Below are 11,012 nucleotides of genomic sequence, written 5' to 3'. Positions count from 1 at the left end.
AATCACGCCTTGTTAAGCAAAAAGGGATGAAACCTGCTTACAACCAGACACACAAACACTACTCAGACCACCAAAAAAAACAGTAACTCAGTCTCCATTTAGAATGTTATTCACAGAGTTCAGGCTTAAGAAACATTTGACAAACTTTTATTTAAAAAAAACAACAACACACAAATAGGAAGTGACGTGCGCGACTAGGTGAAGGGTCTTGTGTTATCGGGGGCGTGCGAGGTGGCGTGCATGTCTCGGGTCATGTTGGACTTCTCCCTGAGCTTGGCCTGGAGCAGCGTGTGCTGCACGACCCCGACCCGGACGTCCATCTGCAGGACCTCCTGCTTCAACTTGGTGAGGGACTGTTTGACTCGCACCACTGGAGCTACACACACACACACACACATACACAGATGAACAACTTCAGTATCATCAGGTAAACACATACATAAACTGTGATGTGAGAAGATAAACACACACACAAATGTCATAAACACAGACACATAAGTGAAGTGTCAGCAGGTACACACCCAACTTCATTGTCAGTCGGAACATAAACACAACTTCAGTGTCAGTAGGTATACACACAGACTCAATGACAACAGTTACACACACCACTCACATTTCAAAAGGATCACACACACAACCTTAGTGTCAGCCGGTACACACACACAATTTCAGTTTCAACCGGTACACACAACTGTCATCTGTTACATATTCACATCTGCAGTTACAGTAGATTCATGCAAACACAACTACAGTGTCAGTGGGTACACACACACAACTTCAGTGTCAGAAAGTACATGCACACACACACAACTTAATTGTCAGCCGGTATACACACGCAACATCTGTGTTAGTAGGTACATACACAGACACACAACTTTAGTGTCAGAAGGTACAAATACGGACACAAAACTTCAGCATCAGGAGTTGCACACTGAAACACAACTTCTGTTTCAGCAGGACACACAACTTCAGTGTCAGTAGTTACACACAGGAACACAACTTCTGTTTCAGCAGGTACACACACAGACACACAACTTCAGTGTCAGTAGTTACACACAGGAACACAACTTCAGTGTCAGGAGGTACACATGCAGACACAAAACTTCAGTGTCAGGAGTTACACACTGAAACACAACTTCTGTTTCAGCAGGGACACACACAGACACACAACTTCAGTGTCAGTAGTTACACACAGGAACACAACTTCAGTGTCAGGAGGTACACATGCAGACACAAAACTTCAGTGTCAGTAGTTACACACTGAAACACAACTTCTGTTTCAGCAGGTACACACACAGACACACAACTTCAGTGTCAGTAGTTACACACAGGAACACAACTTCAGTGTCAGGAGGTACACATGCAGACACAAAACTTCAGTGTCAAGAGTTACACAGTGAAACACAACTTCAGTTTCAGCGGGTACTCATGCAGGCACACAACTTCAGTTACAGGAGGTACACACACAAACACACAACTTCAGTAACAGGGGGTACACACACAAACACACAACTTCAGTGTCAGAGGGTACACACACTGACACACAACCTTAGTGTCAGTAGTTTCGCACAGACACACAACTTCAGTGGCAGGAGGTACAAATACAGACACACAACTTCAGTGTCAGCGGGTACACACTAACACAGCTTCAGTGTCAGCCAGTATATACACACACACACACTCACACTCACACACACAAACTCACCTCCATCAGACATGCTGCTCCCTCGCTCCTCCATGGCAGCTTTGATCTTCTCTAGCTCCTCGCTCACCTGTGGTCACATGATCAGTGGTTGGTCACCAGTAGCTAACTGGCTAACTTTTAGGCTTCCAATAATCCCTTGTTAGTAGTTTAGAACAAAATAACAAATAACAAAGTTTATGAACAATTTCCCGAAGGAGACTTCCAGAGGGATCAATAAAGTTTTATCTATCTATAGGTGAAGATATTCTTTCTGATAAAATCGTGCCATGTTCAGTGTGTTGACCTCTGACCTCTGCCAAAATCCGAGTCTTCTCAGTCACGTTCTTGCTGGCCTGTAGGTGGCGCATCCTCACCTGACCACACAAACGTATCGGTCAGTGTTAGAGTAGTCCACCACCAGAGGGCAGCAGAGCAAACAGGTCTACCTGGCTCAGTCCGGACTTGGCCGTGCGATACTCCTGGACTAGCGTCTCCAGCTGGTTGTTGATGTATTTCTCTCGGCTGCTCACCTTCTCCAACGTCTTCCCGATGTCCTCCTGCAGCCGGTCCAGGTGACCCTGAACAGACGGGGGTTCAGCAGGTGGACCACATACCAGACCAGGGGGCAGTCATTTGAGACTCACAGAGGCTTCTTGGAGGACCAGGGTGATCCCATCTCTGTGCTGGTGCATCTGGTCCACGTGGATCCTCCAGTCCTGCCCACGGAGGCCAGAGGTGTTTGCAACGAGACTCCTCAGCGTTCAGGAGGACTCACCTTGTGGTCCGCCCGGACCGTCACCTTCAGCTGTGGCAGGACTCGCTCCAGCTCCAGCATCCAATCGGCCGCATCCACAGTGGCGTGCAGGATCTCGTCTGGCTTTGAGGACACGCCCACCTCCTGTTGGAGAGCAGATTGGGTCTGAGGGGCGGAGCTTCTCACACCCAAGTCAGATCGCGGATCTCACAGTTTGACCCGAGCGAAGTTTCAAGTCCTCCAAGTCCAGGACAGTCTCCGGCTCCTCCTCTAGCTCCTCCTGCAAGGTAGTTACAAAATAACATGCTTGCTTTAGCCACCAGGGGGCGTCGCCTACCACAGTCTCCTCCTCCTGCAGATTCAGCATCAGCTCTCCGTTCTCAACTGCGTCTTCGCTCGCCGGTTCTTCTTCTTCTGCGGTTGCGGGCGGATACTTGGGTCTGATGGCACATGTGGGATTATTTTAGCCGCATCAGAGGCGGACCCGTGTCAGGAGTCGGACTCTACCTTCGGAAACTGAAGCCCCGCCTCCTCAACGCCTCGTCTGCCAGTCGGTCCAGCACCAAACAAACAAACTCGCCCGAACCCGACTTCAGTTTGGAGGGCGGGAAGTCCACCTTGACCCCCTGAGACGAGTTTGCGTTACACTTTACAACACGCAACAACTTCAAGGACTCATATCGGGTATATCAGCAACATTAGAAAGTCGGAAACCTACAAAATTAAAAGTAAAAACTATATATTTCAATGTTTGGAATCCACCATGATGAATTGATGCACAAATACTACGATGTCACGGGACTGTGTGCGTGTCGCACGATTGGGTGAAAGTATTAGAAGCTCATTACTCCTTTGGTATTGTCTGGTGGCACTACTATAGCAACGAATTAATAAAATAACGTTCAGAACATTTATTTTTGAATTATTGGAATTACAATGACACACTAATGCTGTGTCTCAAATCGCATACTTGCATACTCAAAGTTTGAATTTTTAGTGCGTAAGTGCGTGTCAATTCTTAGTATGCGAAAATTAGTGCGCCATGCACACTAAATTGGCGTACTAAAACGCCCACAAAACTGAGTATGGATTGATGGACACTATCTACCCTAAACGGCTCCATCTTAGTGACGTTATAAACGGAAGTTACGTCATATATATGCATTTATATATACATATACTTACAGGTGCATTTTCAGCCAACAGTAGGATGATGACACGTCTTCGGTGCTGATACCGGCCTAAAAATCTCGCGGATATTTAGTTTCTCATATTATTTCTTTATTTCTTCTTCCAAACTTGCAAAACGTGCTGCCAGCAGGTGTCGATAGCGTTCAAACAGCTGGTTGAAACCATCTTTAAATAGTAGTAGAAGAAGAAGCAGTCGCGTCATTTCCTGTTTGTGCGTAGCGTCAGTGTTTGAATTGAGACATACCATCTGTCGAGAATGTGCGTACTAGTTAGTACGTACACTATCCTGATGCATACTAACTTCTAGTAAACTAAGAGAAGTATGCGATTTGAGACACAGCATAAGTGTAAAAAAAAAAAATTGAACGTGTTTTTAATGGGCGGGGCTTATGTACAACTAATATGTTGATTTAAGAGTCTCTTAAATTGAACTTCGACATCTACAAAACTCTCTTTTAATAAAGATATTTACATTAGAAAATGCGCTTAAGCCCCGCCCACTGAATCCACTTGCTTTTTGTCAAGCTCAAGTACGGTCTCCCATAACCACGCCCACTCTGCTCTGATTGGTCAAACTTTGATCTGCGAGCCTTCATTCTGGGAATAACTTTATAAAGTAATAACTTTAAAACGGAGCATCATCATCATGACAGACCTACTGCATCGTGGAGAGGAAGACTTCAACATTACCAATATGTCAGGCCCGACTCACCAAAGCCCGCAGCTCGGTCAGAATGTTAGCCACGGTGGCGTTGGGTTCGTCCGTTTCTTGGGGAACGGCAAACGTGCGTCCGGCTGCGTTGATCAGCCAGGCCGCGATGATGCTGAACATGTAGAACTGCTCACCTGGGTTAGAGGTCACGTAGGGACTGGACACAAAGTTGTGTCTGAAAACCACACAAAAAAAAGAATGGGTCAAGAAGACTTGGTTAAAAACTTTCTTTCTGAGAAAGCGAAACAACCAAAAGGACATTATAAATATGAATTATGTTGCAATTTGATGGAATTAAATTCTACATATAACAACAACAAACTATTAAACGCAAATGACAAAATAAAATCATAAAATTAAACTAAATAAGATTGAAGTTGCGTGTAACATTTCCTGTTAAAAACATTTCATTAGGAAATATTATTTAAAACACTTTAATAGTCCCCCCAAAATGTTGACGATCCAACGAAGGGTTTAGTGGTGAGTTTGCGCCCTCTAACGGCAGGTATTTGCTATAGAAACTGAGAATTTTTTTTATAATATCCAGCAACAGATCAACATCTTCACAGTGATGATGATGATGATGATGATAATAAACAAATAGATCCTTTATGAACACGTGACAACCACATGAACCTATGGAGCCTCGTGGCCTCTCACCTGGACAGGTTCTTCATGTTGTGTTTGGACAGAACTTCCTCCTCGACGTCCAGAACCTTCAACTTCTCCATCAGGGACTCCATGAGGATGAAGCTGCGGTACACGGCGCCGGGAGCGCGCTCGTCCTCGTCCCGCCGCGCGTCTTCCGCCATATTGAGTCGAGGACGCGCGGCTGGCTGCCAGGCAACAGTTGCTATGTAGCCTTACGTAGCTAAGAAGCTAAGCTAACCTGAAAGGTGGTCATCTTACTCGATTCATCATTAGCAGAAAATATATATAAAGTTGAGAAATCTAAAATCCCGTTTCAGTCGACTAGACAAACAAATAAGAAGTGTAGAAAATCAGTCCCGAAGCTAAATCTAAATAAACAGTCAGATCCGGGTATTAGCGCGCATGCGCAATCGCATATCTAGGTTTGGAAATGAGCGATCCATTTGCGCATGTGCGTGTTGCAATCAAAAATACACAACTTTATTTATATACACTTAGCGTCTCTTCCAGTCTTAAAGCATCTATTTTAAAATAAAAATAATTTATCGTGTCTTTACATTCTACTGGTTAAATCGAGATAAATATTAAGACGTTTCAGGAAAAGTTTTTGTTGGCCCGAATTTCCGTTTAAATTTAGAAGAAAATATATTGTTTGTTTGTGTGGATGATCGTACAGCTGTTGCCATGGTGACGCTGAAGATCAACGTCACTTCCGGACAAAAAGATGAAGACGCGTGACAGGAATTTCTTATATATATATTTATTGACAGTTTGATGTCATTTTATCTCACAAGCAGGCACACACACATGTGCACACACACACTCAGACACACACACACACACACCGTTTACATGATAAAATGAAGCTCTTCTACTTCCTGAGGTCTTCCTCTCCTATTCGAGTAGCACCAACTTCCTCTTCTACTTCTTTCTTGGCTTCACTTGCCACCTCAGTGTATCTGAGGTCAGCGGGTTCCCCCGAGGCGCTGGGCTCGCCGCCCTCCTGGCCCTCCTGGCCCTCTTGGCCCTCGGCGACCGCTCGCTCCTTCTTCAGCTTGATGCGGAAGGTCTCCTTGGTGGGCGCTTTCTTGGCGATGTTCTCCTTGAGCCGCTCGCCCGACTGCTTCAGCCGCTCGCCCGCCTGATGCATCTTCTCCCTCCTCTCAGGGGGCATCACCTTCTCGCCCAGCGAGTGGAACTTGGTTCCCAGGTTGTCTTTGGTCTTGTTCATGTTCTCCTTGGAGAAGGCGGCCTTCAGGGTCGACGTGCTCTTCGCCATGGACTTCTTCAGGCGGGCGCCGCGGGATGATTCCGCCTCCTCCACGCTCAGGTACTCTTCGTCGGACGACAGGTCTACCGGGACCTCGTAAGAATCGGGTTCGATCTCCAGACCATCCAGACCGGATCCTTTTGAAGACTTTGTGACGGCCACTGAGGGAACTTCCGTCTCTCCCTGTGAGCAGAGAAAAAGAGAAGACGATTAAAGGAAGTAAAAGGGCAATAAGATATATATCACGATACAGGGACAACAATATATTGTGATACTGTAGTAACAAGGATATATTTGTAGTATTGAAGAGTACTTGACTCTGGTGTTGCAGTATTTACAGACCACATGACTCTTGACAAAGTCGTAACTGATTTCATTTGTTTTGAATCCAAAATATGTCCAAACATCAGCTTTAAAAGCGGCTGGAGTCGACTGTATCCTCTCGTCCTCAGTCATCACAGGGATCTTCCAGAATTTCATTGTTTCTATAGCTGCGGAGGACGTAATGACTGCTGCCACCTAGAGGTAATATTTGTATGGTAATTGTAAATTAAATCTATCTATCTATCTATCTATCTATCTATCTATCTATCTATCTATCTATCTATCTATCTATCTATCTATCTATCTATCTATCTATCTATCTATCTATCTATCTATCTATCTATCTATCTATCTATCTATCTATCTATCTATCTATCTATCTATCTATCTATCTATCTATCTATCCATCTATCCGTCTGTCTGTCTGTCTATACAGTATATATCTATATATCTATATATGGCTTTTAAATCATAATTTATATTTTATCATTCTTCTTTTATGGGTTATTTTCCAATAAAGTGTGTATTTAAAAAAATAATTTAATGTTTTACAATTAATATGAAATTCACAGCTTTTTGTTCATTTTTTTGTTACAATTAAACTCCCAGTTGCTAGATGGCAAGAGACTTTACATCCTCCGCACCCAAAAGTAGAATGAAATCTTGTGAGATCCCTGTGAAGCTGAGGATGAGAGGATACCGTCGACTCCAGCAGCTTTTAAAGCTGATGTTTGGACGTATTTTGGTTTTAAAACAAATTAAAGCAGTTATAACTTCTTTAAAAGTCACGTTGTCTGTAAATCCTGCAACACCAGAGTCAAGTACTCGACAATACAACACATATATCCTTCTTACTACAGTCACACAATATAATGTATCATCGACACAGTATTGTGATACGTATCCTGTTGCCACATTCTTGCTAATACACACCCCTACTTCTGTACATCTTCTCAACATAGTCTGATGACATCACACACACCTGGGTGTCAGTCTGTGGACCAACATGTGGTGAAAGAGTGACAGCAGGATGTTCTCAGAATAGAGCGCAGCAGCTGCCGGACATTATAGATGTGAACATCACCAGGAGGGGCCGAATACCTCAGAGGCAGGGCCTCAATAAGAAAATCATGATGATTGACAAGACTTTCCTCACGAGAACACATTCCAGCGTGTAGCTACTAGCTTAAGGACGCCCCCTGCTGGAGGCTGTTGGAATAGGAGAAGGAGTTGTACCTGATAAATGACGACTCTGAACTTGTTGCGGGTCAGCAGCTCGTCCTGCGTGGACTCCACCTTCTTCACCCGGACGTTCTGCTTCTCCACGCGGGTGCGGACCTCCTTGACGTTGGCGCTGACCTTGCGGGTCTTCTGCAGGAGCTTGTCCACGGTGCCGCTGGTGTCCCCGTGGTCCTTCGCCAGCTTGAGCACGTCACCCTGGATGGTCTTGATGTTGCTCTCCAGCTCCAGCTGGCGCTCCTCCATGCGCTGCTGACAGCTCTGGACATTGTCGATGATTCCCGCCACTCGCTCCAGCAGCGACAGGATGGTCAGTCCACTGATGGGGTTCCCGGCCTCGTCCTCCACCCCGACGATCTCCAGCTTCTCCTGGACGCCAGCGCTGCGAACTTTGGTCTGATCCATCTGTGGCTGGTTGAAGGTTCAGGGTGAGAAGACAAGTGACTGCAGGGGGACCCGGGCCGGACAGTTCTGACCCAGACAGATCCAGTGAGCCAGGAGAGAGACCTCCTCCGAGAGCAACATGAATCTGACAGCTAAAAATAAAAGCCCGGGTAAGGCGACACTGGGACATTTTGGGAGACGTAAAGCAGGAGATGATTGAGTCCCTCATCATAGATTCCAAACTCTCTGTCACAGCAGCTGCAAGTTCGTACAGTTGAAGACCACTCCTTTTGGACCTCTCTCAAGCTGTAGTGCTGGACCGGACTCAGGAGCCTGGACCTTTCACCCACACATGTGTGTGCTGGTTTGTTGTTATGGCAACTATTATGAACCTCCATAACCTCAGTTATTTCAGGCTGATTGAGTCCAACAGCTGCATCACAGCGCAGGAGCGTCCAGCAGAGGGCGCACTCATTATTCACCAGTCATTCCTTTTGTCAACGGCACGCGTGTCAGCCTCGTATGGAGGATGTGATTCTTTATTATTGAAAAATAGATTTGCTTCAATCAGAAAAATGTATTTAAAAATCCAAAAAAAAGTTGATTCATCCAAAAGCATTTTTTTTTGTATTAAATAGTTAAGCACACCATAGGACACCATAAGTCCAACAAATAATACGACCGAAACTCAAAAAAGATGACTTCATTGAAATAATAAAGTTCTCTTTAAATTGCAAAAATTCCTTTATTGAAGCTACTTAAAAAATTGTAATGTTTTTTTTGTATGATTTATTGAAAGTCTTTTCATTTAACTTTTTTTTTTTCTATTGAAGCACTTTTTTATTAGTTTATATTATTTAATTACTTTCGATTAAAGCAATGTTTTCTTGATTAATGCACCTTTCTCTGATATGTTTACTTTTTAATTAAAGCTTAACTTTTTATTCAAAATATTTGTTTGGATTGAAGCAACGTTTTTCTTATATAATAACTTTTTTCTTGATTGAAGCAACACTTTAAAATGTTTTATTTATTTATTGAAATATTTTGATTCAAGACATTTTTTCTTTATTGAAAATGTTACTTTTGATTTAAGCAACATATTTTCATTGAAAATATTTTTTTGGATTAAAGCAACTTTTTTCTTATATAAAGTAACTTTTTGATAAACGTAATCTTTATATTAAAAATGTTACTTTTTATTGAAGCACCATTTTCTTCATTAAAGCAACCCTTTTATAAATACATTTTTTTATTGGAGCTACTTTAGATGTATTTAGTAAAAAAAACTTTTACACATATATTTTTTAAATATTTTAGTTTATTATACTTTTGATTTAAACAAACATTTTCTTTATTTAAGCAACTTTTAAAATAAAACAAACCTATTATCATATTCTCCATCATATTAGTGCTGAAGTTTGAAACACAAAAATGTCAACGAAAACGAACACAAAACAGTCATTAGTTTTATTGACACAAACAGGAAGTTTACATGCACACATTCTCGTCACAACGACCTTTGACATCAGGAAGGACGAAGACGCTACACAAATGTCACTGATGTTCGGACGAACCCCTTCTCGCGTCGCGCCAAGATTGTCCAAATCGAAGCTAATGCTAACACATGCTAACACCCCGGGTTCGGTTTGTGCTTTGGTCCGGCTGTGGTGTTGCTGGTGCACACTATCGCCCCCTGGCGACCACACAGGACAGCCAAAGTCGTGAGAATAAAGTCCCTTGATTTATTCTTCATTTTATTCCACTTCTTTAAACTAGTTCACAAAAAACAGCAACAGTTAGCTCGCTGCTACTTTAGCGCTCGGTTCGGACCGGTCACGTGACCGTCGGTAACTTCCACATCGAAGGACAAGTCGTCCAAGAGCCGCGCGACGTCTGGACGAGGAAAAATTAGTTTTGACGACCGAGGAACAACTTTTACAATCATTGTTAAAAACATTCATTGATATCGAGCAGCGTTTTCCAAAAAACTACGTCACAAACACAGTTTCACAAACATGCCGACGCTCTCCACGCGTACAAACTCGAGGTCACGCGAGACCCCGATATACAGACCAAAGTAAAAAAGTGTTCGTAGCCTTAAACAAAAACCATCAACGGCGACGCCATCATGTCACTGGAGAGAAGTGACGGTGGTTTCCTGTCCCGTAAAAAATGGCTGCGTTCCCTCGAGGGTACAAAAGTATAAAAAAGATTAAACCATCCTGGAGTTGGTCTCCGAAGGGAAGTGGCCGACGTTCTGCTTGTGTCTGCGCCCCCTAGTGTTCTTTGGACATTTCCTGTAGAGAAAGATAAAAGTCCCGTGACTGGAAGTATATAAGTGTCATCAGAATATTGAATGATTGAATTTAACATCTCACATGTTTTGATTTTTTAATTTATTCATTTTATATATATATACTGTATATATATATATACTGTATATTTTTTTTAACAGATGTATATTTTCGTATTTCAATAATACAGAAATTAATGTTCCAAATTCAATATTTTCTTATATACTTACTTTCTAACGTCTTATATATTTTTTTAATATATATATATTTTTTTCTTTTTTCCTTTTTATACATATGTCTATCTATCTATCTATCTATCTATCTATCTATCTATCTATCTATCTATCTATCTATCTATCTATCTATCTATCTATCTATCTACATTAAAATGAAATTTAAATTTAAATTAAATTAATTTAGTTCCTTTTTTTTATTTTTTTTATTGGAAATAGAATATCAAACGGTATGTAAAAAAAAAAGCTTTCATTACAAATCCAACCTTTTAA

The 11,012-nt window shown here is 42.5% G+C and overlaps 3 protein-coding genes across 4 annotated transcripts in view; all 3 read right to left on the bottom strand.

The window, feature by feature from the left end:
* Window positions 1–153: 153 nt before the first annotated feature.
* On the bottom strand, window positions 154–5,365 carry ift57 (intraflagellar transport 57 homolog (Chlamydomonas)). Of its 2 annotated transcripts, none has more exons than XM_087810737.1 (11): window positions 5,002–5,365; window positions 4,342–4,516; window positions 2,946–3,064; window positions 2,779–2,878; window positions 2,650–2,718; window positions 2,460–2,582; window positions 2,329–2,400; window positions 2,131–2,262; window positions 1,996–2,058; window positions 1,706–1,772; window positions 154–376 (listed from the first exon to the last, which is right to left on the bottom strand). In XM_087810737.1, the coding sequence occupies exons 1-11, from the start codon at window positions 5,151–5,153 to the stop codon at window positions 195–197; spliced, it is 1,254 nt and encodes a 417-aa protein (XP_087666863.1). In that variant the 5' UTR covers window positions 5,154–5,365; the 3' UTR covers window positions 154–194. The 2 variants fall into 2 exon arrangements, with proteins under 2 accessions (XP_087666863.1, XP_087666862.1); XM_087810736.1 differs by having other exon boundaries at window positions 155–376; window positions 2,776–2,878.
* Window positions 5,366–5,813: 448 nt separating this feature from the next.
* On the bottom strand, window positions 5,814–8,300 carry cavin4a (caveolae associated protein 4a). Its single transcript, XM_087810987.1, has 2 exons — window positions 7,823–8,300; window positions 5,814–6,445 (listed from the first exon to the last, which is right to left on the bottom strand). Exons 1-2 carry the CDS (start codon window positions 8,228–8,230, stop codon window positions 5,864–5,866), a joined length of 990 nt encoding a protein of 329 aa, XP_087667113.1. The 5' UTR covers window positions 8,231–8,300; the 3' UTR covers window positions 5,814–5,863.
* A 1,342-nt stretch (window positions 8,301–9,642) lies between these two features.
* Window positions 9,643–11,012, bottom strand: part of tmeff1a (transmembrane protein with EGF-like and two follistatin-like domains 1a) — a 6,235-nt gene continuing 4,865 nt past the window's right edge. The window contains exon 10 of the mRNA XM_087810938.1: window positions 9,643–10,509. Within this exon, the coding sequence (XP_087667064.1) occupies window positions 10,425–10,509 (85 nt within the window). The 3' untranslated portion in view covers window positions 9,643–10,424. The remainder of the gene's footprint in view (window positions 10,510–11,012) is intronic.

The sequence above is a fragment of the Callionymus lyra genome, chromosome 16 (assembly GCF_982586985.1).
Source record: "Callionymus lyra chromosome 16, fCalLyr1.hap1.1, whole genome shotgun sequence".
In the NCBI taxonomy this organism is placed as follows: Eukaryota; Metazoa; Chordata; class Actinopteri; order Syngnathiformes; family Callionymidae; genus Callionymus; species Callionymus lyra.
This window is presented reverse-complemented; position numbering and strand designations above follow the sequence as displayed.